Here is a 17935-nt window from a genome sequence, read left to right on the forward strand (position 1 = left end):
AAGTATCTCTCCCTGATTATCTCCTCTGGATAACCTATTGAGCAGAATTACTAGGCAAAAAGAAATACTGATTTCCCTTACCCAATAATAGCATATCTTTAAATATAAATTTGACCCTTGTTTTGTCTAATTGATTTGTATTAAAACTGCAGGTGCTTTTTTCTTAAATTAAACTGCAAATAACATTTTATACATAAAGCTGCAATAAAGATCCCGAAGAAAACATATACAGATAAAGTAAAAAGAAAAGCAGAAATTCCCTATTGATACTGTGAATAGCTTATGATCATTTTGTCAATGTCCAAATTTTCCATGACATTAAATTGACCTAATATGCAGTTTTCAATTAACTCCATCAAATTCTGAATATTCTGAAAAATATGTATTGATGGCACATAACCCAAATCACTTCTATACTCCTTAATCTTATTCAGTAGGCTAGTCAAGGACTTGCTTATAATTCCATAGAAGTCAATTTTACTTTATTTATTTTTTTTCTATTTGTATATTTTTTAAACATCTTATTGGAGTATAATTGCTTTACAATGGTGTGTTAGCTTCTGCTTTATAACAAAGTGAATCAGTTATACATATACATATATCTCCATATCTCTCCCCTCTTGCATCTCCCTCCCTCCCACCCTCCCTATCCCACCCCTCTAGGTGGTCACAAAGCACCGAGCTGATCTCCCTGTGCTATGCAGCTGCTTCCCACTAGCTATCTATTTTACGTTTGGTAGTGTATATATGTCCATGCCACTCTCTCACTTTGTCCCAGCTTACCCTTCCCCCTCCCCGTATCCTCAAGTCCATTCTCTAGTAGGAAAAGTCAATTTTAATTAACAGAAAAAGTGAGAGTGAAAGCTTACAGAAAAGAACATAGTTACCACATAGAATTATTATGTGATATCTCCTATATATACTTTAAGAATCTTTTATAGCTTGACAAAACTTTAAGATCCATGTGTTTCTTATACTTTTATTCATCCAATAGCCATTATACTTCATAGTAGAGTAGCATGCACATGTTTAGTGTTAGAAAATATTTGCTGTATCAATAAATTAATTAATGACATTTTACTATGTATACTCACTCTTTCCCATTAGGGATTTCTTCTTAGAAATGTTTCTTCTTTATGTTGTTACTTGGTAACTAAAGTCCAACTTAAGCACTCAATTTTCATTGCCAACAGCTCAAGAGAACAATGTTTTCTTCCCTGTCCCATCACAATGTACTTGCTGTAAATTCTAATCGCTAAAGCAGGGTTCTTAACCTGGTATGCAGATAGAATTTAAAAAATTTGTAAACATGGGTGGGAAAATGCTACACCTTTATCTTCATAGCTCTTCTCATTCAAATATAGTATTTCCTTCAGTAAAAAGCTGGGTAAAAATAACCTCTGATTTTGTCATTAATAAAAATCACAGACATTTTATGTCATGTCAAATGTTATGAATATCTCAAAATAGTGCTTATGATACTCTTTGAAATTACAGAAATTATTAGGCCCACTGCTTTTTTAACGTATCAGTAGAGAAGTACATATATATGTATGTATTAGTATCTATATATAAGTATATATATTCATATATATGTAGAATATTTAAAAATATTTTTATACTATTTTACTATCATTAATTTCCTTTATATTTCACTTTATGCATTTAAAAATTTCATCCTAAAAAGGGTGTTACAGACTGGAAAAGTCCTAGTTTAAAAATAAAGAGACTAGGAGCAGTTGCTCAATTGACTTGCTCTGTAATAGCTGTGTTAATTTACTTACTGGGATTACAGTGCTATCTTGTGACATTCTCCAGATAACATATTTCTTTCTAATAAGTTCCTTCAGGAGATGTAAAATCTTAACTCAAGGGTATGAAGAAGATACTTACTGAGAAGGAAGGCCTTTTGGTTTATTTTAATTCATACCATGTAGATGGATCTATATTTTTCTCTATGTATCTCACTAGTCCTGCCAAAGCATATGGGTTCATCCCTATTTTCAGAGGTATGCAAATAGTTACAAGCAAGATTTGGATCTTATGAGAGTTTAAGCACAGATTTTTTGTTTTATGTTTGCAACACAACTTATAGCTATGAATTTGAATGTGTAGAATATACTTCTTTTTCAAGACTAATAAAATTATTACACATGGGAACTTATTAAAAGTTGGGAAAGTATCTGGCAGGTGTTCACTAGTTCTGTTGCTTTGTATACTGAAGAATGAAATCTAATGTCCAGTGGCCATTTCTACTCCCCGGTAACTTTTAAATCTGCTCTTAAATTACTTTAGAATACCAAGCTCATGAAAGTGATGGCAGAAAGACATTTCTCAGACTTTTACACATGTATATCTTCTCAGATCAATATTCCCTTTCCTCCAAAGTCATCCTAAAAAAAAAAAGAAAAAGAAAAAAAAGAAGCAAATCAATATTTCTTTCAGCCAAATTTCAAACTGCCCATTCTAAATTATTTCCTAGACTTATGAGCTTCTATAATTTTATAGATGTTCAGTTTACCTTACTTTATACCTATTTTAAATTTATAGATATTTACAGACTAATACTTTGACAGGCAATAGATTCTCTTATTCTCTTTAAGAAAGCATCAGCTAGTTATTTTTATTGACTCCTTTAGCTAATGTTATGGCTTTTTTTCCCTCACTTATAAGTGAAAAGGACAGGTAAAGTAAATCTGACCTTTGGTTTATTTCCACAGTCATTTTCATTAGGCTCTGTTATCAAGAGATCCTGGGTGGAACTTATGGCTTTAATGTTCTTAAATATAAGGGAAGCTCAAGAAGCCTCTTTTAAATTACTTCCTTAATTGAAATTTGCTAACAGAGTAGAACTCAAATGTTCTCATCAAAGAAAGAAATTTAAAAAACTATGTACATTTATCAAATCATCGTTATACATTTTAAATATCTTAAAATTTTATTATACTTCAATAAAGCTGGGAAAAGAGAAAAATACAATTACTTCCACTAAAATTGCTGCTTACCTTTGAGAGCGTTAAAAAGATAAAGAGAACATAAAGAAAGAGAAATAATAAAAGGCTAAAAAGGATAAGACATGTAAAAGAGGAAAGGATGTTAAGAAAAACATGAAAAGAAAGAAAAATTAAAAAGTTGAAAAATAAAAAGGGAGGAAAAGAAAAAAAAACACAGGGAGGAGTAAAAATAAAGACAAAGAAGAGAAAATATAGATGTGAAGTGAGTGAAAGGTGGAGGTAATAGAGTTAACAAAGTTAAAACAGAAACTACAATTATATCAAGAAACATTTATTTCTAAAACAAAGTGTAATAAACAGAGATAGACTGTAAAGGCTGGAATTTGAGGTTTTGAAATATAAAGACAATGTATTTTGTGAAAAATAGTTATCTAATAAAATTGAATTTAAATAACTTGTGATTTGAACTTTAGAGAAACTTGATAACTTTCTTGAGTACAAAACTTTACATGTTCCATCTTGGAAAGACAGATTTGTTTGTGCATATTAATTTAATGGAGCAATTCAAAAGCTTATTGGGTTCATACTTATGAAGCATGCTTAACATAAATATCTCTAAGAAAATATACTACAGAAATACTAGTAATCATCAGATATATCTAAATTTAGATAGTATGCATTATTAAAGTATTTACATTTAATATAAATTCTAAGATGAGGTTCTTATGATACTATTATGTTTACTGGGAATGTACTTACTTTTAACAGTGTTACACTTGGGGAACTACAGAATATAGAGAAGAAAAACACCCATGTGTCATTATTATGTTGTGGACTAAGTATATGTAATATGCAGTTTCAGAACTTACAACACCAAATAAAGATGGGCTCTTCATTCCTTTTACTAACTAGTACACTGGCAGACAACTTTGAAAAGAATACACGTTTTACAAAAGCAATTATCCATTTTTATTTTGTTTACATTGCACTGAAAATTTACATCATACTTTTACAAAGTTTTTTTTCATAAAAATATACTTCTTTACAAAAGTGTATGCATTAATATAAGAGGAGTAGCCAGTTGCAGAAGAAACATTGTTTAAACAAGATCTTAAATGTATTAACCTTAACATTAATGAATGAATCATTGTTATTGCAGTCATTTGAATAAACAAGAATAAATAACTGATGGGATAAAATTTAAAACAGCATCCTGTCAGTAGAGTACAATGTTGAGAAAATTATATGAATTTCCAAAACAACGTATCTCAAAGTGGTTTACAAGAAATTCACTATATGTTGTAGACATAGATCCAAGTAGCGCTCCAGGTGCAATGATTTCTCTTAGGCACTCTGTCTCATGATACAAAAAGTCGAGACTGTTTACAGGTTTATCCATATTTGAAAGGGACAAGAACAAAGTGTTCACACTGGGTACATAATTTATTCTATGAAATAAAACATGCTATAAAAAGAAGACAATGACCTATTAAATCAAAATGCTGGCATTACTGTGATACAGTTGTAAATGAGCCACCAATAACTTGCAAATACATATCTTAATTTGACTATGAAAGAAACCTGTCATATCTGAAAGCTGCTTCTTAAGAATTAGAGTATAGAAATTTTTAAATATATGAAAATTTGGTAAATCCACAACTTTAGGAAATAAATTTATATTGGTGATTTGAAAGTAATTTCTTTTTTTAGTCATTTTGAGTAGGGGCTGGTCCAAAATATATGTTTAACTCATTGTTGACTAAAAGTTAAAAATTTTAAAAACTTAGAATTCTAACTCACTGTTAGGTAAAAGTTCAAAATAATGTTAAATAAATTTGAAGGCTCAACTGGAAGGATAAGTAGATATACCATAAACTAAATAAGTAGATTAATAGGTTCTATTTGTTCTTGCAGAAACATTGGAAAGTTTGGTAAAGAATGGTAAGTTTGATGTCTCAGATAACTGCAAAATTATCTTTATTATAGATAATTTTTGGCAGCTAAAGTGGTTTCTGAGTGACAAAACAGACTGAAGCAAGGAGTTAAACACTATCCCATGGCTCACTGAATAATACTGGTTACAACATAATGAGGGAAATCAGGAGGATAGCACGATGATCTTGCCATTTGCAGAAACTATGACAACCAGTCTAAAAAAAGATAGCAATATGATGCTGAAGAACAAAGACCAGAGAGTCAAATCAGAGTGGGCAATCTTATCGCTTCTGTGGCATAAGCTAGTTCATAAACATTTCAGGGCATGACTCAATCTGAAATAACCAGGGAAAAAAAGAAAACAATGACTCAATTAATAGGAAGGAACAGCTGATAGAGTGGTGTGAAATACTGACTTATGGGTGTGATGTAGCTCATGACAGTTAAAGAGAAGTCAGTGATCTATTGACTCTTGTAAGTATAGCTCTTATTTTCTACCCTATATCATTTTTTTAACCCAGTCCCTCTAATATAGTTTATAAAGCACAGAAATACTGATAGTGGATGCTCCTCCAATATATGCAAATAAGTTTATGTTTTAGAATAATCTCCTTTTTATAAAAAGCAAATAAACTGTGAGTAAGCACTCTCAGAGTGCAGCCGATTTTTGTAAAACTCTCCATGGTAAACATGAAGAAGAATTATGGTCCAGTTTATGAAAAAACACTCTTCTCTATCATTCCTCGGGAAAAGGTGACCCAGCAAGTCCTGAAAAGTGTGCTTTAATTTGTTTATCAGTGAACTAAATGTGCACTGTTTTGTGTGTCAATTTCCAAGCTTTTGAAGAAGGCAAAGGTTGCCACGTTATACCATTGTGCAGACTGTGTTCAAGTTGGGATCGAACCGTACTGCCTTCCCTTCCACTGACTTCGAGTTGGTGTCATACATGGGATTTTCAAAAGCTGCTTGGCCATTGTTATTTTCATGAACTGAACATCCTGTATACTGTGTTTTGGGTGCAGTCCTGTTGATGAGAACATTGATTAGCTATATGTTAACTTTCTTCAAGAAATAGCAGAGTAGGGCTCAAACACAATGACTTGAGTTATTGTTAATGGATAATGTAACTTGAAAGTATTAATTGAGAAACCATAAACTCAATATAACACATTTGAACATTTTACCTGTCACTTTTAAATCCTGAGTGACTTATTATTTACATACAATATATATTTATAAAGAGCACCAATATGAGTAAGTGTAAATAAATGATATCATGGCTATTCTCATTAATTTTCTTATGAAATAATGTTATCATTATGAAATAGCATGTAAAATATAATTAAATTATGATGCTGATGAATTTTAATCTCATTACTCTTCATTCCTCAAATATTTACTGAGCATCTATTAAGTACTAGGCATGATCCTAGGCATTGGATATATATATTTTTTTTAAGAAAAACATGAAGTCATCACTCTCATGGAGCTCATATTGCAATGATAGAAAGCAATGAATAAATTAAAAATAATAAAACAAGAAAAATAATAGATATTGAAAACTGTTTTGATAAAAAGAAAAATGGTTTATAGGACAGGAAGTAACTGGGAGCCAGTTTAGGAGAGGTAATAAGGAAAAGCATCTCTAAGGAGGCAAAATTTAATCTGAGACTTGAAGGACAATAAGGAGTCGGTTCTGCAGTAATAGGAAGGGGGTTCCAAGAAAAGTAGACATCTAATGCTGATGCCTAATTTGGGAAGATGCTTGGAGTATCCCAGAAACATAAATATTCAGTTGGCTTAAAATTATATACAGTAGAGCAAGTAAATTCAAAATCTCAAAGAAGAAATTACTATCTATACTGATATTCAAGTCATGAAAATAGTTTCCGAAGAGTTACTGATAACTGAACATTTGCCATTAGTTTATAAAACACATGGAATCTAGGCTGGCTGGTATAAGTTGCTCATCTTGAATTCTTGCTTCATTTTTTTATTTGTCTCCTTTTTGACTAACGTTTATTTCTAGTTTCTCTTTCCCATATCCCACTGCATAATTTGCTGACATTTGTAATGGAACAAAGGCATACCTGCCCTTACCTGTTTCTCAAACCTAATTCCTAAAAAGGCTTTGAAATAAATCTCCTGTTTACCCCAAACACCACAAATTTCAACGATTTATTTTAGTGTAATTTGTATTTGCCTTTATGCGCTTTTACTACCCCTAATGCATTTTCTGAATTTTTCTCCATACTAAAAACTGTTAGGTGATTTGTATGATGACAATATGAAAAAAAAAACTATCTAAAGCTTCTTTCAAAAGCATCATCTATATGTTGTTATATAATATAAATTATATTGTTTACAACTTGCTCTTGCCAGGTGCATAATTCTAATGGATCATATTTGTCTCTCTTTTTTCAAACTAGATTCACAATAGAAACAGAAGGAACATCGTTTCCTTCTAATTAGGTAAGGATCATAAAGATGTAAAACAATTTCCTTCTGCTAATATTGAGCCACAGCTTTAAGTAAAATAATATCAAGCTTTAGAAAAGTTTACACATCAATGAAAATTAACTTAAAGCTAATCATTTCTAAATATAAGGGCAAAATCTATAAAACTCTTAGAAAACATACAAGTTGTATGACCTTGAATTTGGCAATGGTTTCTTAGGTATAACACTAAGCACAAGTAACAAAAGAAAAAAGAAATAAATTTTACTTCATCAAAATGAAAAACTTGTATATCAAAGAACACTATCAAGAGAGTGGAACTACAACCCACAGAAAGAGAAATATTTGCAAACCATATATCCAAAAAGGCCTAGTATCCACAATACATAGAGAACTATCATACCTCAACAACAATAAGACAAATAACCCAATTTTAAAAATGGGCAAAATACTTGAATAGGCATTTCTTCAAAGAATGTAGGCAAATGACCAACAGGCATGTGAAAATATGCTCAATGTCATTAGTAATTAGAAAAATGTAAATTAAAACCACATGAGATACCACTTCACTAGGATGGTTAAATGGAGGAGTACCATATAATCCAGCAATTCCATTCTTGAGTACATACTCAAAAAAACTGAAACAGATATTCAAACACAACGTGTACACAAATGTGTATAGCAGCACTATTCATAATAGAAAAAACATAGGAACAATCCAAATGTCCATCAACTGATGAATGGACATATTTAAACACAACACATTCAAACATACAATGCAATATTATTCAGCCATATAAAGGAATAGTATGCAGATATATGGTATAACATGGATAAAAGTTGAAAACATATTACATTCAAGAAGCCAGATATAAAATGTCACATATTGTATGATTCCATTTATATAAAATATCCAGAAGAGGCAAACCAACAGATAGAAAGCAGATTAGTAGTTGCCTGGGGCAGGGGTGGGAAGAGTAGGGAGTTACTGCTTAGTGGGTACAGTTTTCTTTTGGGGTGATGGACATTGTGAATGTACTAAATGTCATTGAACTGTACACCTACAATGGTTTCAATGATTTTATGTTATGTGTATTTTATCACAATAATAAAAAAGATTAGCATAGCTTGCTTTATAAATAAATTTAGTTATGATTTTTATCATTAATAGTATCTTATATTGACAAGGCCTAAACAGCTGCTAATGCACAATTGTTACAAATTTAAATAATATTAAATAAATCATTCTTAGATAATACAGATTGGCATTTATAATAAAAACATCAGTTTTGAGAAAAATACATTACATTTAGGTATTCATTCAATTATCTGGTTACCTGCATACTTTTTTCTTCTTTTTTTTTTTTTTCATACTTTTTTTCTTAGTAAGGGATGGTCCCAAATAGTGGAGAATTGCATAGTGAAGCCCCTCACCAGGATGTTGTAATGGATGTAGTGAACAGGGACCAACGAATAATCTATATAGTCATATATGAAATATATCACAAATATAATATATTAATTCCATCATCTTCTAAAAGCAACAGAGATAAATGAGAGGATTAGAGGATTTTATCATCTGTCTCCCTGGGTAAAATCTGTCAGTATTGTCAGGTGAAATAAGAGGTTTGGACACAGCTTCTTCCTAGTTCTCTAAATAAATCTGGCAGCAGATATCACCACTTCAATTTAAACCTTAACTTAGATTTGTATCTCTAAAGTTTCAATATGGATAATGTAAAAATAACTTATACAATTAGTTATGTACCAGGAATTTGACAGGCAAAAAGGAGGAAGGGTTAAGTTAAATGCTTGTGCAACTTAACAGAGCAATTTTAGTTGTGTGTATATTGCTGTGGTGGAGGGAAAGGCAGGGGAAAAAATGGTTTCAACAACCGTGGAAATATTTGGCACACAGAGATTTAAACAACCCAGGAAAAAAAATGCAAGTTAGAATTTGAACTAGAGAGTAAAAAGAACATGAAATATAGATTTGGGAAATGCTTTATACTTAAAATCAACAAACTTACCTTTGTTTATAAAGATAAAATCCAAATCCTGCAAATATAAGTGCAAAAAAAGGCACAAGAATAGCAATGGCCACAGAACTACTATTTGTACCATGAGGTTGATTTGAAGAATTTGAACCTTCTGACATATTCAGTCCTATAAAATAAGAAAATAACTTATAAAATCAACCCTACTTTATCACAATTGAGTTTTTAGTTTTGTGAACCAATTAATTTCTTCCTTGCTCAAGATATCTACTTGGAAATATCTGCAAGATGTACTTGGAAATGTACATAGTAAACAAACATAATTCACAAAACTCCTTCAACTCATTTCCGCAATTTTGCACAGTGCCTACTACGTATAAGATATTTTTCCAGGAAAGGAAACAGAATAAAAAATATGCAGAGTCTCTGAACTGAAGAGTTCATACAATTGTGGGAAGAATACAGAGCCACAAATAAGTATATATATCAAGGATGAATTCATGATCAATGTGCTTTAGGAAAGGAAGGAGTAATTCCATCTGGTGGTATGTAAGAATGCTTTCTGGAGGACTTACGAGCTTGACCTTGAAGATCAATAGAACAAAAAATAGGGAAGGAAGCAGGACCATCAGAAGCCTAGAAATGGGAAGGTGAGTGGCATATTTAGAGGATGTGACAAGCATTAGGCATGTCTGTGTGGAAAGGACATGTGGTAGGGAATAGGAGGGCAAAATGATAAATTATTTGAAAAGGCATAAATATGATTCTAAACAGCCCAAACTTTCCACCCACCTATAGTGAGGAACAACTGGATGTGTTTGGGGGAAAAAAAAAAAAGGCTCAGTGATAAGATACAAGATTTAGAACAGCGACTAGGGTGAGATGGACTTGAGGGAGTCTGGTCTGAAAGCAAGAGTAGCTTGAAGATTGCAGGAACATCCTAGATAAAAATGGAAATTAAGATGTGAACTGCAGCACTAGGAAAAGCATGAAAAGATAGATTCAGGGGAACTTGTTTGTGTGGATGAAAGGGAGAAGAAGGCATAGGATTTAGTTATGTTCTACTTGGGGCTGAGTAAGTGGTTATGACATTTGCACAGTTAGGAAATGAGAAAAATCAGGTTTGTCAACATGCTGGCACAGTGACTAGGGAAGAGAAAATAAATAACAAGCTCTTTTTTTAGAAAGAAATAGTTCCTTTTCTGTAGGTGCTGTTTTAGACATGTAGTGCTTGAGATGCTTTAGGGAATATTATATGAAAAAAATCTTGCATTCATTTACACAACTGTGTTAATATACTGTGTTAATAAATGTTTTATCCTGCTTTTAAAACTAACAATTTTGGCAAGACATTATCTGAAATGACATCTTATTAACATTGCTCATTTGGAGAAAACTGATTTGCCTTTTTTTTCTTTTTTTTTTTGCGGTATGTGGGCCTCTCACTGTTGTGGCCTCTCCCGTTGCGGAGGACAGGCTCCGGACGCGCAGGCTCAGCGGCCATGGCTCACTGGCCCAGCCGCTCCGCGGCATGTGGGATCTTCCCGGACTGGGGCACGAACCTGTGTCCCCTGCATAGGCAGGCGGACTCTCAACCACTGCGCCACCAGGGAAGCCCTGATTTGCCTTTTTGATAAATATTCAACTAAGTCATACCTTAGGCCAGGTTAAAAAGTGTTAGTACCTTTTTTATAAATTATTTTTCCAGGGACTCATAAAACTTATGTAAAAGTTCAAAGCAATGGAATTTTTAAGATAAACATCAAGTAGTAGATTTTAGAACATGAATTTATTCTTTATGCATTAATACCACAACATAGTAATGGGAGACAGTACACCTTAGGAAAATTATACACCAAAAGCTATGTTAATAAATACATTTAAATGAGACCATTAAATGTTTATACACATTTTAGAGGAGTTAGAAATAAAAATGACAAAACCCTGTGCCTCCCACCATGGAAAATTTATATATCTGAAGAGCACAAAGTCCCCAAACAGGGCTCACTCCTCAAAGTTATTTTCCCTTTCCAGACGCTATGAGTTAAAGTGCCACTACATTTTTTTGGAGCAGTAAGAAAATTGTGACAATATTCAAATTGCAGAGAAGTATTTTCTCATATAATAAAATTATTTACAGTTTAATATTTTCTTTCATATCTATATCACTTTTTCTCCTTTTTACTTGCTTGAGGGCAAGGCAGTTTGTCATGTTTATTAGAAATATGCTGAAAAACTAAACATTGTACGGAGCTGGAACACAGAGAAACAATATTCTGAAGAATGCAAATATTTAAAAGGGTATCAAATGTATCAATGTATAGTCCTGACAATGCAAAATTCAAAGTATAGTAAGTGTGTCTAATGTTCAGAATCCATTGTACTTTCTTATGATATCTGGAGTAATAAAAGAACTACATGAAAATGAAAATGAATACATTACCCAGTCTTTGTAGTCCAAATTGCCCATAATCTTTGCCCTGAATAAATCCTTGAAATACATAAGTAGCTCCATCAGGCTCAGCAGAAACCTAAAAGTATTTGTAAGTTTGGTTAAAACTGAAGACTGGACACAGATATATTTTCCCAGCCTTAGAAAATATTCAGTTTCACTCTGAAATGAATATTATGCAGAATTCCTTCCCCCATATCTTCTACTATGTAAAACACAGAACACTGTGAAAATCTGCCATCATTAAAAAGCAAAATTTAAAATTTCATCTTTAAATAATTATGATACTGGAAAAAAGGGATTTGTTATTAACATAATGATACAGATTCATAGACTTCTTTTAGGCTAAGAAACCTGTTGTCAAGAAAAAGGGCGATGATATGATGAAACAGAATGAGGCAAATGGTCAATTAAAATTTAAAATATAATAATACTGTTCTTTGTAGAGTAGATTACTGTTCGACGTATATGCACTCCTTTCCCCCCACTCCCCATCAACCTTCACGGAAAGAGTATACTTTCTACCTCACTGAGTTGGATTTCGTCCTGTGACTTGATTTGGTCAGTGGAATGTGGGTGGAATTGACAATCGGTCAGTTCCAAGCCTAGGACTTAAGAGGCATGTTTCCCATTATAAGTGAAAGAAGCCAGTCACAAAAGACCACGTATTGTATGATTCCATAAATATGAAAGCCTAGAACAGGGAAATCTAAAGAGACAGAAAATAGAGTTGTGGTAGCTTGGGGTTGTGGGGGTGATGAGGGGTAGATGGGTGATAGCTACAGGGTATGAAGTTTCTTTTTGAGGTGATGGAAATATTCTAAAATCAACTGTGGTGATGGCTACACATCTGTAAATATATGTGTGTGTGTTTAATTAGCTCAATTTAGAAAATTAGATTTTTCTGGAATTTTAATGACAAACCAAAGCATAAATTTGTTATTAAAATTAGCAGCAGACTTTTAAAGAACTATACTTACAAAGCCATCCATGGCCCAATTTTCCTCCTTCATTTTCTTCACAGAAGCTTGAGTTGGTACTTTAATAAGATAGATGTGTAATATTAGGCGAGCTTCTTGGCTTTTATATACTCCTGTAAAATGTAAGGACATTTAGTCTATTAATTTTGCAAACAGTTATGCTTTACTTTACTATCTATAACTACTTAAATATATCATAAATACATGTGATAGAAAAGAAATAAAACAAGACCAAGTCAAGGCCACCTTCACCCATAATGCTTTTCACAAATCCTGCAATATATATTGATCTCTCTTTAGCTGAAATTTTCAACTCAAATCTTAACTGTGGGGTTTAAATTACCTATGCTATTAAAATTAAATATTATTGTTCTTAATAACATCATTCCAAGATTATTGTAAACAAAATGATTTCTTCCCCCAAACAAATTTAAAATGTTCAAGGATATGAATCAAATGTTAAAATTCCAGATATTTTCCTTAATAATAAGTTAGGTGCCAACTCTGAGAAAAAGAGTATTCGAGGTGCTACTGGCGCCACAAAGATGAATATGTTGTTCCTATCTAAAAATAGGATGCTTATGTGAATTTCTGATGAAATAGGAGATATAATGATAGAGATAGAGAATATGATGAATTAAAAGCCAGAAGAGAGAAGGATCATTTCACACTGGAGTGCTTAGGAAATACTTATTAAGAAAAAAGAGCATTTGAGCTGGATCTCAAAAATCAAGTAGAATTTTTAATTCAAGAAGGTAAATATAGGTAATGGCATAAAGGAGAGAAGCAAGATGACTACAATATTTTTTTTTTTTTTCCTGAACAGGAGTATTCCAAGAGTAGGAATAAGCTGGAATGTAAATGTGTTTAGGTGAATGATAGAATATAAGTTTCTAAGTAAAAATTTTGTGATTAACTGATGATTGAAATTTGACTCATTACTTCATTCACTTAATATTTCACCAATGTAATAAGGTATCATAAAAATTAGCTGGGAATACAACTATAATGATACATAGATCTTGACCTAAAGTAAATTACAATTAATAGGGAAAACATACAAAAGTAACCAAAATTACTGGGAAAATGTTATAATGAACTTTATGGAGACAAGGATAGAAAGTTAGCCTAACTATTTATGTTTGTTTATCTATATTTGTAGAAATTTGTTGTAAAATTTTTCTAAATTAGAATACATATACATTTAGTGCTAACTCTCTTACACAAGGAAAATAAAAATTTATGTTTCAAAGTTAAATAAATCAGTAGTCACATATTCCGTTCATTCATATAAAGCTTCTTTCAATTTATATCATGTAATTGTGTATATTTTAAAAATTAAAATACATATTAACTTCTAATACCTTTACTTTGGGTTTAAGGTAGGCTCATTCAACAATACAAAATGAAGCTTTATAGTTCTTGTAAAATTTACAAAATCAACACATATAATTTTATTTTCTATTTTATTTATACCACAAATTATTCCATTATTAATAATTGTATGGGATATATACATTGCCAAGAAATTTAAAAATACATATTTCATATTTTCAATATCAATACTTTTAAAATGTATTTTTAAATGAGAGCAATAATTCAAATTCATTGCGGCCCATTTTGTTCCAGATGCATTTCTTTTTTTTTTTTTTCTAAACATCTTTATTGGACTATAATTGCTTTACAATGGTGTGTTAGCTTCTGTTTATAACAGAGTGAATCAGTTATACATATACATATATCCCCATATCTCCTCCCTCTTACGTCTCCCTTCCATCCTCCCTATCCCACCCCTCTAGGTGGTCACAAAGCACCGAGCTGATCTCCCTGTGCTATGTGGCTGCTTCCCACTAGCTACCTATTTTACATTTGGTAGTATATATAAGTCCATGCCACTCGCTCACTTTGTCCCAGCTTATCCTTCCCCTCCCCATGTTTTCAAGTCCATTCTCTACGTCTGTGTCTTTATTCCTGTCCTGCCCCTAGGTTCTTCAGAAAAAAAAATTTTTTTGTTTTAGATTCCATATATGTGTGTTAGCATATAGTATTTGTTTTTCTCTTTCTGACTTACTTCACTCTGTATGACAGACTCTAGGTCCATCCACCTCACTACAAATAACTCAATTTCGTTTCTTTTTATGGCTGAGCAATATTCCATTGTATATATGTGCAACGTCTTTATCCATTCATCTGTCAAAGGACATCTAGGTCGCTTCCATGTCCTGGCTATTGTAAATAGAGCTGCAATGAACATTTTGGTACATGACCCTTTTTGAATTATGGTTTTCTCAGGGTATATGCCCAGTAGTGGGATTTCTGGGTCATATGGTAGTTCTAATTTTAATTTTTTGAGGAACTTCCATACTGTTCTCCATAGTGGCTGTATCAATTTACATTCCCACCAACAGTGCAAGAGGGTTCCCTTTTCTCCACACCCTCTCCAGCATTTCCTGTTTGTAGGTTTTTGATGATGGCCACTCTGACCGGTATGAGATGACACCTCATTGTAGTTTTGATTTGCATTTCTCTAATGATTAGTGATATTGAGCACCCTTTCATGTGTTTGTTAGCAATCTGTATATCTTCTTTGGAGAAATGTCTGTTTAGGTGTTCTGCCCATTTTTGGATTGGGTTGTTTGTTTTTTGATATTGAGCTGCTTATAAATTTTGGAGATTAATCCTTTGTCAGCTGCTTCATTTGCAAATATTTTCTCCCATTCTGAGGGTTGTCTTTTCGTCTTGTTTATGGTTTCCTTTGCTGTGAGAAGCTTTTAAGTTTCATTAGGTTCCATTTGTTTATGTTTGTTTTTATTTCCATTTCTCTAGGAGGTGGGTCAAAAAGGATCTTGCTGTGATTTATCTCATAGAGTGTTCCGCATATGTTTTCCTCTGAGTTTTATAGTGTCTGCACATTTAGGTCTTTAATCCTTTTTGAGTTTATTTTTGTGTATGGTGTTAGGGAGTGTTCTAATTTCATTCTTTTACATGTAGTTGTCCAGTTTTCCCAGCACCTCTTATTGAACAGTCTTTTCTACATTGTATATTCTTGACTCCTTTATCAAAGATAAGGTGACCATATGTGTGTGGGTTTATCTCTGGGCTTTCTATCCTGTTCCATTGATCTATATTTCTTTTTTTGTTCCAGTCCCATACTGTCTTGATTACTGTAGCTTTCTTGTATAGTCTGAAATCAGGGAGCCTGATTAATCCAGCTCCGTTTTTCTTTCTCAAGATTGCTTTGGCTATTCGTGGTCTTTTGTGTCTCCATACAAATTGTGAAATTTTTTTGTTCTAGTTCTGTGAAAAATGCCATTGGTAGTTTGATAGGGATTGCACTGAATCTGTAGACTGCTTTGGGTAGTATAGGCATTTTCACAATGTTTATTCTTCCAATCCAAGAACATGGATATCTCTCCATCTGTATCATCTTTGATTTCTTTCATTAGTGTCTTATAGATTTCTGCATACAGGTCTTTTGTCTCCTTAGGTGGTTTTATTCCTGGTATTTTATTCTTTTTGTTGCCATGGTAAATGGGAGTGTTTCCTTAATCTCTCTTTCAGATTTTTCATCGTTAGTGTATAGGAATGCAAGAGATTTTTGTGCCTTAATTTTGTATCCTGCTATTTTACCAAATTCAGTTGATTAACTCTAGTAGTTTTCTGGTAGCATCTTTAGGATTCTCTATGTATAGTATCATGTCACCTGCAAAGCAGTGACAGCTGTCTTTCTTCTTTTCTTTTCTTTTTTTGCGATACGTGGGCCTCTCACCGCTGTGGCCTCTCCCGTTGCGGAGCACAGGCTCCAGATGCGCAGGCTCAGTGGCCATGGCTCACGGGTCCAGCCACTCCGTGGCATGTGGGATCCTCCTGGACCGGGGCACAAACCCACGTCCCCTGCATTGGCAGGCGGACTCTCAACCACTGCGCCACCAGGGAAGCCCCTGTTCTTCTTCTTTTCTGATTTGGATTCCTTTTATTTCTTTTTCTTCTCTGATTGCTGTGTCTAGGACTTCTAAGACTTTGTTGAATAACAGTGGTGACAGTGGACATCCTTGTCTTGTTCCTGATCTTAGAAGAAATGCTTTCAGTTTTTCACCATTGAGAACGATGTTGGCTGTGGGTTTGTCGTATATGGCCTTTATTATGTTGAGGTAAGTTCCCTCTATAACTACTTTTTAGAGGGTTTTTATCATAAATGGGTGTTGAGCTTTGTCGAAAGCTTTTTCTGCAACTACTGAGATGATCATGTGGTTTTTCTCCTGCAATTTGTAAATATGATGTATCACATTGATTGGTGTATATTGAAGAACCCTTGCATTCCTGGTATAAACCCCACTTGATCATGGTATATGATCCTTTTAATGTACTGTTGGATTCTGTTTCCTAGTATTTTGTTGAGGATTTTTGTATCTATGTTCATCAGTTATATTGGACTGTAGTTTTCTTGCTTTGTGACATCTTTTTCTGGTTTTGGTTATCAGGGTGATGGTGGCCTCATAGAATGAGTGTTCCTCCCTCTGCTATATTTTGCAAGAGTTTGTGAAGGATACCTGTTAGCTCTTCTCTAAATGGTTCATAGTATTCACCTGTGAAGCCATCTGGTCCTGTGCTTATGTTTGCTGGAAGATTTTTAATCACAATCTCAATTTCAGTGCTTGTGATAGGTCTGTTTATGTCTTCTCTTTCTTCCTGGTTCAGTCTCAGAAGGTTGTGCTTTTCTAAGAATTTATCCAATTCTTCCAGCTTTTCCAGTTTATTGGCATATAGTTGCTTGTAGTAATCTCTCATGATCCTTTGTATTTATGCATCGTCAGTTGTTACTTCTCCTTTTTCATTTCTAATTCTATTGATTTGCATCTTCTCCCTTTTTTTCTTGATGAGTCTGGCTAATGGTTTATCAATTTTATTTATCTTCTCAAAGAACCATCTTTTAGTTTTATTGATCTTTGCTATTGTTTCCTTCATTTCTTTTTCCTTTATTTCTGATCTGATCTTTATGACTTCTTTCCTTCTGCTAACTTCGCGGTGTTTTTGTTCTTCTTTCTCTAATTGCTTTAGGTGTAAGGTTAGGTTGTTTATTTGAGATGTTTCTTGTTTCTTGAGGTAGGATTGTATTGCTATAACCTTCCCTCTTAGAACTGCTTTTGCTACATCCCATAG

General features: G+C 33.0%; 1 protein-coding gene across 1 annotated transcript in view; it reads right to left on the reverse strand.

Annotated features, from left to right (window-relative positions):
* Positions 1–3845: 3845 nt before the first annotated feature.
* CSMD3 (CUB and Sushi multiple domains 3) overlaps positions 3846–17935 on the reverse strand; it is a 1064314-nt gene continuing 1050224 nt past the window's right edge. Inside the window, exons 68-71 of the mRNA XM_004265377.3 lie at positions 12776–12888; positions 11787–11874; positions 9377–9512; positions 3846–5913 (exon numbers count right to left, since the gene is read on the reverse strand). Coding sequence (XP_004265425.1) covers positions 5754–5913; positions 9377–9512; positions 11787–11874; positions 12776–12888 — 497 coding nt within the window. The 3' untranslated portion in view covers positions 3846–5753. The remainder of the gene's footprint in view (positions 5914–9376; positions 9513–11786; positions 11875–12775; positions 12889–17935) is intronic.

This window comes from Orcinus orca, chromosome 17, assembly GCF_937001465.1.
Source record: "Orcinus orca chromosome 17, mOrcOrc1.1, whole genome shotgun sequence".
Lineage (NCBI taxonomy): Eukaryota > Metazoa > Chordata > Mammalia > Artiodactyla > Delphinidae > Orcinus > Orcinus orca.